Source organism: Gambusia affinis, linkage group LG20 (genome assembly GCF_019740435.1).
Source record: "Gambusia affinis linkage group LG20, SWU_Gaff_1.0, whole genome shotgun sequence".
Classification (NCBI taxonomy): Eukaryota; Metazoa; Chordata; class Actinopteri; order Cyprinodontiformes; family Poeciliidae; genus Gambusia; species Gambusia affinis.
The window spans coordinates 5,440,125-5,453,582 of NC_057887.1; the positions used below are offsets into that span (position 1 = coordinate 5,440,125).

The 13,458-nt window shown below is 41.9% G+C and overlaps 1 protein-coding gene across 15 annotated transcripts in view; it reads left to right on the forward strand.

Moving 5' to 3' along the window:
• cacna1g (calcium channel, voltage-dependent, T type, alpha 1G subunit) overlaps positions 1–13,458 on the forward strand; it is a 261,264-nt gene that overhangs the window by 207,809 nt on the left and 39,997 nt on the right. For 12 of the 15 annotated variants that reach the window (XM_044102108.1, XM_044102109.1, XM_044102097.1 and 9 more), the window contains 4 exons: positions 9,248–9,374; positions 10,128–10,253; positions 11,139–11,228; positions 11,436–11,628. In XM_044102108.1, the coding sequence (XP_043958043.1) occupies positions 9,248–9,374; positions 10,128–10,253; positions 11,139–11,228; positions 11,436–11,628 (536 nt within the window). Of the gene's footprint in view, positions 1–9,247; positions 9,375–10,127; positions 10,254–11,138; positions 11,229–11,435; positions 11,650–13,458 lie in introns of all 15 variants that reach the window. The other 3 variants (XM_044102099.1, XM_044102100.1, XM_044102110.1) reach the window with 1 other exon arrangement.

Consider the following 13,458-nt stretch of genomic DNA (forward strand, 5'->3'; position numbering starts at 1 on the left):
CCCCCTAGTAACTGTGCTACAGGACAGTCCAATACTCAAACTACAGAAGTCCACAACACAACAAGACCTACGTTGCTACTAAAAAGTTATTGGAAGAAGGGCTTCTTGGTGTAGCTGTACAGCTGGTGCTGTAATATTGGGACGCCATGGTGTTTGTCATTAGCCGCATTTCCGTTGACCATAACATTACTCAAATTAGAATCACAAAAATAAATGTAATTAATTGAAACATTTCATTAAAAAAAAAAATAAATAAATACACGCAAGGATGAGATGGGTTTTTTTTTCAGCCGTATCAAGAATTAGTGCATTTCGGAACATCTGTGTCGAGGATGTTCCGACATCTGTGGGCTTTCAACCCACACCAATGGTGTTGCCACCACAGCACACCATTAGAAACACCTTTTATCGCATCACACTAGCCACACCTGTTTGTGCAACGTTTATTTGAGGTCTAAAGGATCGCAAAGTTCATCAAACGTTTTTGTTCATTTGAAAGCGTAACTCTTCTGTAAAATCGCTGGCTACAATTTTCCAAAAGCACCGCATACATATGTAATCGCTCCCAAGTAGGCGGGGCTTGTCGCTCCAACCACCGATTAAGAACTCGACGTCTCCTCTGATTGGCTGATAGAAGATGAGCGCCTTGAGTGAGACATATATCTCATGTAACCGTTTACATGATTTTCTAACCGCTTATCTCATGAACAAACTTATTCACGTGTGATTTTAATTTAATTTCTTATTTAATAGGGGGTGGGGGGGTTTAAATAAAGCAGAATATTGAAAATCTTGCGCACATTTGCAACAAAAACACAGCTACAGATGCCGACGTATTCAGTTCAACTTCACATCCCCAGCCTTTGCTGCTGGTCCTCCCACTACATTCACTTTTCCTTTGTGGACACTTTAATAAAGGCCACTTGAGTTCAAATATACCATATACCATTAGTAATACGCTACCTTTGTCACTTAGCTCAGACACAGAAAAAGAAAAGTGGCAGCAGAGGCTAATTTTCATGGAAAACATGCAGAGGATTTCTTACAGAGGCCTTTTCTTGACTTCTTCTTCAAATTGAGACATAGGCATGTCTATAAAATGCATAACTGAGATATATTTTTGAAAAACTCAGCTTAAAACCTACTAATTGATGGTTCCATCACTTCTGTTGTCTGGATACTTATTCTGCTTCAGTTTTTTTTTCTACTTTAGGTGGAGTGAAATCCATCAGCTTTGGGGTTGCTCCCCAGGGGGCATCAGAGGCCTGTAAGTGGCCACTTATTAATTTGACATAATTCTCCTTAAAAAGATAGGATCCATCTGCTGCATACAACAGAAGCATGTCAGACACTGTGATGTAAATAGAATCTTTATTTTCATCCATATATGGTTCTCTTAAAGTCTGGCGTAGCTACAAAGGCTTTTTTTTATTACTAAAAAGGGCTTTTAAAATGTTACCTAACCAAAAATGTATTCTCAAATATATTTGTTACGTAATACGTATTAACGAACATTTGCTTTTAAGTATTTTGTGGATAATGATAAATTGAGGGTAGAAAGATCTTCAAGGTTTTTAACTGTAAATCCTTAAATATGCGTCTAAGTTGTTGAGCTTCATGCTTGACTTACACGAAGTGTGTGTATTTGGGTAAGGATATGTGTGTGCGTGTGCGTGTGTGTGTGTGGAGGCATTTATTTTAGCATCATACCCAAGTTATTGTAGCCACATATTTGGACAGTCGTGTTTATTTGAGCAGAACCGCAGCGGAAGTCTCTAATCTGGAGACGCTTCTTGTTCTGGTCTAAAAATACACGTCGGGTTTTTGAGCCGCGGTTTGCATTCGCCTGTCTCCTTCTGTGCGTTCGGATTCTCTCGGCTTCACGCTCGATTTGATTTACATCCTCATGCTCAGCGTCTCATCTGCTGAAGGGGAGCTCTTTGAGTTTTTCCTCCGACCCTCTCTCCCCCCTCCACCTCTTTTGAATATTTATCTCAGTTCTCGAGAGGAGCAGCGAAATCAAATATTCATTCTCATCCCGCCAAATTTATCCCACCAAACATCCAGTGATCTCTCCTCTTCCCATCCTCTTGGTTTCTTGACGTTCACCTCTGACAGCAAAGTGAAGCCCTTTGCAGAGGCTGCTGCGGCTCCGCGCCGCCGTAAAGACGACAGAATGTTTTTGCTTTACTCCCAGTTTTGAGTTTCATCTGAAAAGTTTCTGGAAAACAAAAAAAGTTCTGCTCTTTGAACATGCTCTTAGGAAAGAAAAATAAGAACTTCAATAGGTATGATGCTATGTAATTGATTTAAAATTAACTGCAGAATCTAAATAACTTAAATTAACATAATGCTGAATTTTAGCTTTAGGCATTCCTGTGCTTCATTTCATTTTAAATTTATTTCCCATTGAGGGATATTAACGTATCACAATATTGTAAATGATCCATGCCTTTATGTAATCTCTGCTGTAGCTGTAGATTTAAAAAAAGAGATTTAATTAGATGATAATCTCAAATATATTACAGCCAGTGCTACATGTATTTATGAAGTCATCAAATTGTAAATATATATATAAAATAATAGTAATGTCAATCCTCAGCCTTATTTGTTTACCATCTCAATGATTTATAGACAGCGCATAAACAGAGTTCAGTGTAAAAATCAATGAAGAGGCATTTACTGATGACACAGTCCAACTAGCAACATGCAGTTATACATCAGAATTACTTGGTTTTCAAGAACAGACTCAAAAACAAAAGAACACATTTGCTAAGTTTGAAAAAAATCCACCAACCAATCTATCATTTGTAAGCACTGCGACGCTCAAATATTTGCTGGTTAGCTGCTTTAAATGTGCTGACAGTTTCTTCTTCAGGTTGGTGAGTAGACCTGGAAAACAAATGGCCTGAATTTATTGTGAACCAAGAGATTTTAAGAGTATTGAGTTTTGCTGCTCATTTTAGAGCAGGGGTGTCAAACTCCAGTCCTCAAGAGCCGATGTCCTGCAGTTTTTAGATGTGCCAAAGGTACAAAACATTGGAATGAAATGACTTAATTACCTCCTCCTTGTGTAGATAAGTTGTCCAGAGCCTTGCTAATGACATAATTATTCTGTTCAGGTGTGGTACAGCAGAGGAACATCTAAAAGTTGCAGGGCAGTGGCCCTCCAGGACTGGAATTTGACACCTGTGTTTTAGAGTGTGGCATCAGTGACCATGGTCTCTGTCCAACAAAATGTCTTCATTTCATGAAAAGCAAAATAAGTTAGCCTCAAGGAAGTTATTTTTCTTGTGACAGGGCTATTTAATCTTGTATATTCTTGTATGCAATTTTCTGTCAAGGAAATGTTTAATGCACTTGTTCATTGTGGCGCTTGCGGCTACCGGTAACTAGCTGCTAACATGTTCTTGTTAGCTAGCTAGCTAGCATTTCTGCATCTATCATGAGTAAGCACAAATTTATCTCCAGTTGGCTGGCAGCGTTGGTTTTCACCACTGGTGTTAGAGAATTTTCGGAATTATCATTTTGTTATTACTTTAGTTGAAATTCAGTCTAATTAAAGTGTTCTCTTCCTTATGTGTGTATTTTCTGACGTGGAGGTCAGGATGTCTGTTTATCTTCATGTGAGCAGTTGAGTAGTTTTCTAGTTGATTAGGTTACATGTTGATTAGGCTACACGTTTACAACCTCTGTTCTTTTTACGACCTCTGCCCCTTTGACTGTTTTGACTGTTTTTCTTTGACAATAAAACAGGATAAAAAAGCATCAATAAAAGGAAATCAGAACTCTCTTTTTAAACAGCTTGGAGAAGCTGTTTCGGAGACTTCTCCTTTTGCTAAAGCTTTGTCATAAAATTCATATTACGTGTCTGTAGTTCTTTTGTTTAGGTATATAGGAAAAATACCCATCAACTGGTTCACTTCTTCTATCAACCAATACGGAGCTAAGATCATTCTGTACAAAAGACAAATGATCTTAAGCTAGGCGCTACAGGGATTAAGAGCTCGAAATGTCACTATTTATGCTATTTTGATTGTAACACAGCAGAATCTCACAAACATCATCTATATTTAGATTTTTTTGGGATCTTAGATTTAATTCAAGGTATTAAAAATGCTGAAATGTTGATGTGTCCAGTCAAATCTTGTGAAGGCCTGGCTGTGTGCGTTCTGGCTTTACTGGTTTACTATCAAAGTATAACAAACTAAAACAAATCTGGTGAGAAGAAGCGTCTTTACCTAGAAATAAGGTTTTCACTCTGCAGAATTTCTGTTCTTTCAGAAAAGGAGCAATTTTTTTGCAGACAATCATTCAATTTCTAGTAATGATTATGTAAGGAACATCATTTTTATTCTTATCTCTAACTTTCTAACTGTTTTGTGTCATTATCCTCTTCTTGAAACCTCGTTTATGCCATAAAGTGATTAGAAATGACACATAACATTCAACAAAAGTAGAATTCAGTGTTTTTGTACAACAATACACTTAGTTTAATTTAAAAAAACACTTTGAGGAGATGAAATATTAAAGTAGCATCAATGATTAATTGATTTAATCTGATCTAAATGTAACAAGCCAGATACTCGCAGGAGGCACCTTACTTTAACTTCTGCTGACTCCTCACTGTGTTAATCTTGGCCTCACTTTATTTAAGCCCTAGATGGCAGCAAGGCTGACGCAGACTTACTGTCACCCCCGAGAAGGTTTTAAAGTCAGATTAAAGAATATAAAGCAATTACAGGAGGAAATTGGGCAAATTCAAAGCGTAAGGCAAAGGAGAGTGTAATGTCTTCGGTGTGAGGGAAATGCAAAATGGCAGCAAAGGGGAGAAAACGCATGGAAGACGAGGCGAAGGCGAGGGACGGAGACGGGAAAATGGATGTTGACGAAAGAAGTACAGTGAAAACCAAAGAGCTGAGGCGGCTTTGATGCTGTTCGTCGGCTGAGGCGGCACAATCATAAAGTCAATAGAGTCGAATCGTTTTAAGGTGGTGATTGCTTAATTTGCAATGCAGCAGCTCAAAGGCAGAGACGACCACAAGTTGCTCTGGGCGAGCTGAGCAGCACAAAAATAATAAAACCTCTTTACAAGCATCTGTCTGATCAATAACAGGAACAATGGCTTCAGTAACTTATTCATGGGAACCACCACTGCTAAAATCCTTCAATGTCTGCCCCACACATACACACATGTTTACAAAATCATGCTGATTTAGTGTCAATCAACTGTACTACACATATTTTAGCTGTACAAACCAGCACCAACTCAGTACAAGTAATTTTTATCAGCTTTGTTAGATTTTGTTAGGGTGTGGGATGGGGCAATGGTTGACCTCTGGTGACCTCTGAAAGCTTCTTTTTTATATCAACAATGATAGCGGCACAAACAAAAATGTTTGCTGCACAAACGTTGGACACCAATCTTATTTCATTTGATGAAGGAGAAGTGGCCATCGTCACTCAGGTTGTCTTTTGCTGCTGTAAGTCATCTCCTTGGGATTCCAGTTATATGGTCACATATGTTGTTCTCTCATCTCCAACCAGCCTATCTCTAATACCCAGATGTAAATAATGTATATTTGTATCCAACCATAATCTTTTTGTGCTGTTGCGCGGCTAAAAGCGTCGCTTCGTTAGCAACAGGACCAGATAAATCATTTCAGTTCAATGTTTAATAAAAATTATTTTTAAACCTTGATGTTATTCACTCATTTTGGAGCATTTCATTGTCTTGAGAGTCAATAAAGTAGCCACCAAGTGAGAAACTTTTCCCTCAGAGCTATTAAAACTCATTAGGTAAGACGCAGATTAGTCATCCACAATGCCTCAGCATTAATACCAGGATCAGCCTGTTCCTGCAGTTTGATTGTGTCTGCCTCTCTCTTCAAAGGGAGTTTGAATTGGATCTCGTTCGTTTGTGTTTCTGCCTCTGGCGATGCTGCGCTGCTGATATGGGAATATGTATCAATCACCCGTCTTCATTAACATGCTCCCAAGACGAAATCCCTGGCAGCTTGGAACTAACAAACAAACACCTCTCTGTGTTCCTTTTGTGCAACATGTGGCGAGAAAATTCAGTGCGAACCCCGAGTGCTGCACATGAAATGCAACAACAGATGATCAGTGCATCATTTCTCCATGAGCCTGTTGCCGTTGCCGTTGCCGTTTTCCCTCGGAGTGGAGATATTCGCGGCACCTTCAGCTTTCGCTGGAAAAGGAGGTCCGCCAGGGTACGAGAGCATCTGCACATGCGACAGGATGATGCATCAGCTTTGTTTAACAGAGCATGACCGAGCACACACACACACACACACGCACACACACACTTACAGAGTCGTTGATCATCCAGCCTGCAACTAGAGCTGAGGGTGTCGTCCCCGATTCCAGTGTGTGTGACCTAACGGCACGTTTCCGACCTCTGGCTGCGTCACCCGCCGTGGTGGGTCCTCTTATACCGCTTGACTCCAAGCTGAGGGCGTTGTAGTCGGTAGGTCACCCCTCGTCATGAGGTGTGTATGTTGATAAATCTCCTCTGCCGGCAACCTCTCCCAGATTTCCGTTTGAGGTCATTCATCAGTCATTATTCTCGAGCCCTCCGATGGGGAAGCTAATGTGCTAGCCGTCTCTTGTGTTGCCTTCCTTGACCCCTGCTTTGCATCCAGTTTTTTTTATAGCTTGGCTCATCGAACCTATTTGTATTCCTGGGCATTTTCACATTTTCCAACTGTTCTGTGAAGGCGTCAGTGGTTTATAGAGCATTAGTGAACAAACGGCATCGTGAAGACCAAGGAACACAGCAAACGGGTTAGGGAGGACGTTCTGGAAAAACGCAAATTAGGGTTAGGTTATAAAACAGTATGCTAGCTTTGAACAGCTCACAGGACTCTGTTCTTTCCATTATTTGACAATGGAACTGATGTGACGCAACCGTGTACCAAACTTAGTTCTCCGTGTCATCTAACAGATCGGTGAAGGAGAACATTAATCAAATAAACAGGTAGTGGTGACTCTGGAGGAGCTTCGGAGAATCTGTCAACGGGACACAGATTCGCTGTTCTTCTGACTAGCCTTTCAAACCAGGTGGCAAGGAAGCTACTGTTGAAGCCAAGGCAATAAAATAAGCTATTTATGTTTTGTGGAAGAAGGTGCTCTGGTCAAACGAGAGCAATGACCAACTTGTTTGCCTCAAAGCAAACTACGTTGAGCAAGGCACATTATTGGCTATGTTCAAACAGCAGGTCTTTCTTATTTTCCACTCTTTGGGGTAACAGCCAATCAGTGCCTGGGACGATAAATAGCGCTCCTGGGTTGGCTGCTGTGCAGACGCCAGGCGTTGGCATGTCAAGTGGCACTGAGCCTTAATGTTTCTGCTTCCTGAGGCTGAAACATATTTTAGATATGTTCTGGGAAAATATCTCTAAATATTTTCTGCAAACAATATGAAGTTACATTCCACAGACGAATCTACCTATAGCCGAATCCACGAATACTGAATTGAAAATAGGCGGGGTTCCATAATGTGAGCTGCAGAAAACTTAAGGCTGGGACTGAGGTTTGTTTTCCAGCAGGATACCAACCCTATTCATACCACTGGACTGGCTTAGATCAAATCACATTAATGTTTTGAAATAGTCCTAAATCCAACTGAAAACATGTGGCAAGATTTTAAAACTGCCACTGGCAGACGCGTTCAATCCCGTCTAAACTTGGGTGACTTTGTGAAGATGATCAGGCAGAACTTCCAGCTTCTGGACGTGTAAAGTCGGAGCGGAGTTTCAGCCGTAATGCCAACCGAGATGCGTCTCATCTGAGCGTTGCTGATGGGGGCTGAACACAAAGCCCCCAGATTTCTATTTGCAGAAAGAAAACAAAACCCAGAAACCCAGTTTTGAATTTTTAAAACACAATAATAAAAAGCTGAACCTCCTCCTCTCCTTGTTTTCATCTCTTTTTCTCCATCCCGGCGTCACTCACTCAGCGTTCGCATTGTTTGAACACCCCTGTCTCCTGTTTCCCTACTTGTTGTCCCCCCTCCCATGAAGCTCTCTCCTCCTTTTTCTTTCCTGAATAATTTCCCGGCGGCGCAGATGGAGGCGGGTGTGCAGGTGTCGAGCATCGCCGCGCGCTCCTCTCTGCCTCCTCTGTGCCGCACACAAAACAGAGACATGCTGTGAAATTATGCAGATATTTAGATTGGAAGCAAAGAACTTTTCTGTTTTTTTCCTCCCCCTCCAAGCGGCTTCTCGCATCTCTAGCTCATCTTTTTCATGTCCCATACAAAGGCGACTCCTTCGCCTGATTGTGTACAGCCTGTACTGTATTGTCAGAGAATACCGATTAGGAGGAAGTACTTCGTCCTTACATCATTTTTCCTCCTTAACTGTTTTCAGACTGAAGCTGGAAAGTGGAGCATGACGCAAGAAGGTAGAAAGACGAATGTCCTCCTACAATAATTATCAATTGCACACACTCACACATATGCTCTGAAACACTGGATATTCATGGACACCTTTGTACAATGCCTCCTGAGAAATGAGACGTGCAGTTCTTGAACACTGCTGCCCCCTACGAATCAGAGGCGGCATCGCACCCACACCCTAGAATGTTTTTCATTTCTTTTTTTGCTTTTTGTTTTTTAGAAAAAGAACACCAAGGATCAGGTCAGCTCTGTGTTTTCGAAGTAGGCGTACTGATCGGCTGCTGTCAGTCAACGCTCCTCATTATCTCGCGTCTCTTCCGATCGTGTCGTTGAGTCAGACGTCCCTCAACCGTCTGCACTAGTGAAAGAGAGAGAGAGAGAGAGAAATGTATGGGTTCTGTATGTGCTTCTGGGCTTTAGATTAGCTGGGAAGCTCATCTGGAGCTCAGCTGCAGGTCCGGGTGCCTTGCTGGCACTAATTGCACATTCTCATCAGTACATTGGCTTAATTAGATGTGTCTGTTTCCTCAACTGCAGAAACGAAAAGACGGCAAGAACGATGAGAGCAGAAAGAAAGAAGGAAAATCAAAAGAAGTTCTTAGCGAAGCACTGCGTTAAAGAAATAATAATTTAAAAAAAACAATGTGTGTATTTTAGCCTCTTGCAAGGCTCAGAGGATATGGAGGTGGGGAGAGAGAGAGTGCGAGCGCTCCAGGCATCCCTTCTCCATCTGGTCTCATCTGTACAGTAGTGACCTAACCGCTTACTGCACAAACACAGAGGCCCATGCGGATCACTAACACCCTGTCCTGTGTCGTGTTCCAGCGTGATCAGCAGAGCTCCGGGGCTGAAGCTGGTGGTAGAGACACTGATGTCGTCGCTCAAGCCTATCGGGAACATCGTCGTCATCTGCTGTGCCTTCTTCATTATCTTTGGCATCCTTGGAGTCCAGGTGAGAGGAAAGGGCGCCACAATGAGCGTCAGTGCTCACGGTTAGCAACGTGACATCATACAGGATCAGAAAACTTGCTAAGCCAGGCTTATAGTACACTGGAGAAATCCCTGCAGGTCTACCCTTCTTTTCTTGCACATGCAACAGATTCTAGTTTCTACATGTGGTCTCTTCAATATACCTTATTCATGGGCATTACCTATTAGATTTGAGGGAAGAGTGCAAAGCCAAGTATCTCCCGGTACCAATAGAGACCGGGCCTTTGGAGCAGTTTCAGCTTCTGTTTATCCTTCATCAGTGTGCTAATGACCATAAACCATCTGTCCAAATAAAGTCATGAAACATTACTGGCTGTGAGGATACCATGAGGAATACTGAATCCTCTTCTCATTTCTTAGGACTTTCTAGTCAAAAATGTGCATTTTATTCGGCTAAATATTTCTATGAAGCATCGGTTAATTAATTTTGTATAAACTTTCCTACATATCACCTGCTTTAGACCTTAAAACCAAAAGCCAACTTCAAGCTTACAGCACCTCGACCTCAGTCACCTGAACAGCTTTGCTGGGCCATGTTCTGGCCGGAGATCCCATTAAAATCTCCACTTCCCGTATTGATTTCACAGTCTGAGACAAACCAAGTGTGCATTTTCTCAGTGAAAACAATCGTCCTCTGAAAGGGCTTTCCTTCCGCTGAATGCTGGAACCGAACCCAACAGTGGCTTTATGGATGTTTTGTGTTTTTTCTCCATAGCTTTTCAAGGGGAAGTTCTTTGTGTGTCAGGGAGAGGATGTGAGGAACATAACCAACAGGACAGACTGCGAGGGGGCCCACTACAAATGGGTCCGGCACAAGTACAACTTTGACAACCTCGGGCAGGTAGGAAACCCCATACCCATAACCTGCAACCCTTAAGCTTAAAACCAGGTCGATGCGGATACCAGTAACTGGCTACCACCAACTCTATTATATAACAATGTTACTCTGCTTTCTTGTTTCCCAGAAAGAAGCTTAGGTCAGCCAGTCTTATTGTTGTCTGCACTCAGTAGTTGATTGATTCTGTGGCACAAGGTCTTCTAACTGACCTGGTTTCAGTAGGAAACCTAGAGGACCTTTGGTGAACTGAAATTTCCATCAGGGACAGAAGAAATTGAGTATTACTATTGTATTCTATTTCCAAACACTGAATAAACTTGGCTGGTAGAATTGGTTTGAATGAGGGGCTTCTGCTGTCAAATTCGGCACTGTGAACTCCTACGTATTCTCAAGTCTTACTCAAACGTGAGTACTTTAGGCCATTATTGAATAACAAAACACAAGCTCATACCCCATACCCATTGGTTGAGACCTTCTTTCAGCATCATATACAATTAGCAACGCAGCCCAAAACCTCCTTCAAGCTATTGCTGGCAGTACTGTCTGGGACATGGGTCGTCTACTCCAGGCCTTGAGGGCTGCTGGTGTCCTGCAGCTTTTAGATGCGTTTCTGCTTCAACACATCCAAGTCTAATAGTGATGTCATTAGCAGGAGTCTGGAGAATTTGACAGAATACAGAGGAGGTTATTCAGCCAATAGGTTTAGGTGTGTTAGTCCAGGGACACACCTAAAAGTTGCAAGACAATGGCTCCCAAGGTCTGATTGGAAGACCCCTGATCTAGGGTTGACTTTACTGACTTTGAGATGTGATGATGGCATTGTAAACCTAAAAATAATAGAAGATTGGGTACCTTTAATACAAATTCCCTCTTTCGCTTTTCTATCAGGCATTGATGTCTCTTTTTGTACTGGCCTCAAAAGACGGATGGGTGGATATCATGTATGATGGCCTAGATGCTGTAGGAGTTGATCAACAGGTAAGTATCTTTAGATGTTGATAGAACTACTGCTTGTGGTTAGTTTGACTCTTTGCCAATTCCTACAACAATCTTGAACCTACAGTTTTCATAACCATGAAAAAAATAACACCTTTTATTCATGTTCTTCAGCCGTTGTGTAATTGTAACCTTTTTCATGAAGCCTCTGGGAAACTAAAATCATTCCCTTTGTCTTGTGTATTCCAGCCAATAATGAACTACAACCCGTGGATGCTGCTGTACTTCATCTCCTTCCTCCTGATCGTGGCCTTTTTTGTGCTCAACATGTTCGTGGGCGTGGTGGTGGAGAACTTCCACAAATGTCGGCGCCACCAGGAGGCAGAGGAGGCCAAACGCAGGGAGGAGAAGAGATTGAAACGAATGGAGAAAAAGAGACGGAGTAAGGAGAAGGAGCTGGCTGGTCGGTAGTCTTTCCACATCTTTCTGAGTCCTGCTTGAATTTGAGCTTGAGCCTTCTTTTTTTTTTTTCCTTTTGCTTTTTAATTTGGTTTGGCCGTATCTAGAAGAACGCAATTAGTGAGCTAGCGCCAATCATAGTTGCTACTGTGCGGTAGAACCTTCCCTTTCTATTGACAATCCTCTTCCCCTTTTCCTTTAGATCCTCCCTCCCCCAGGATAGTTTGCAATGTAGTCTGGTGGTCATCTGCTCTGGCTCTGCAGACCTAACCACAGACTTTGGTTGCTCTCCTTCAAGACTAGCATCAGGTTTGTCACGTTGGTTGTTGAGAAAAGCTCCCAAAGTTGGAGGGTCTACAGAGTTAGAGCAGCTGACCACTGGAGTTCCCCCGTCATTCCTTTCCCACTGCCCTTACCTTGCCTGGTCTACCGTAGACGTCGTGCTTGGGATGGCCCTTTGAAGCATGCCCAGTGGGTGCTGAAAGACAGGGCTTGCATGGTAGAAGATACACAGAGCTAGAGGGAGGGGGACTTGTTGAATAATAAATAAGGTGGGCTCCCCCCCCCTCCCTTCCTCTCTTCTGCATGTGGTTTAGTACAGCCGCAGGGGGCAAGGGTCGAACCACAATCTGGACGCTACACCTTAGCTGAGATGCGGGCTCATTGCAGAGGACATTCGTAGGGCTGAGAGCTCATTTCCCCTCCCCTGTGGCTGTATAGGAGTTCATAACAAGCTGCCTGTGTTGATTTTTGCCCCTTCCACTGCTTCCTACACCTTCAAAAAAATGTGGTGCTAGCTGATGCTAGCCTTAGCCTTGCTTTGAATCAGGTGCCTGAACTCATGGTATTGTATTAGAGATGCACCGATGAGAATTTTGCTGCTAACTTTCTATATTGTGGTTTTTGTAAAGTTTTGATTGGGAGGTAGGATTTTGACTTCAGTCCAAAGTAATCAACAGTATTTTCTGAGTAACTTAACAACCCGCCTATTTAGGGATTTTATTTCTTTGTAGAGCAGCTCTGAAATATTTGAATAAAAAGCTGAAATTCGTACATTCAATGCTACTCGACATGCTGTTGGCTGGCGTTTTGAAAGCGGCCAATCCAGGAGTGTATTCACACAGAGAAGTGTATCCGCTGTGTGAATGATCAAATTAGGGAGTTCTAAGCATATTTAGTGGAGTTTTCATATATTCATGGATTTTTGCTGTTTTAAAAAAATCTGATATTGTGGGTACAACAGACATGTCTATTCTTTTAAGTGTTTTAGGTAATTTTTATATATATTTTTTTACCTTACTTTAATACTCAACAAAAATTGTTAGTTTTAAGTTTTCATTAGCTCTAGCATGACTGTCTAGTGTTAACCTAAAAAGATGGCTTCACTGATGGAAAAAGATCCAATTTTAGAGTTTTAGAAGTTGAGAGCTTACCAAGCTAACTATGACTGATTCCAGTCAACAACCAATTTCTCTCGGTGCATCTCTGTATCTTACCTCATATTTTAAAGGCACTTTCTTTTTTTTTACGACTTGGTACCAGAAGCAGTGGACACAAATAGTTACTTAGAGCTTACAGTTTATAGATCTCTCCTGTATGTTAAGCTAAGTTCTTGAGAAATACAGATGAAAAATTAATCTTCATTTACAGAAGGATCTGACATGAGTACCCGACCAATTGAGAAAACTCCCCTTCGCACACAGAATACATACGCAAACGTGGTGTTGGAAGGACGGGCGTCTCTTATTTTTCCTTCTTTCACATCTACAGTTTGTTCCTTTTTGAATATCTCTGCCCGATTTTGAGATGAACG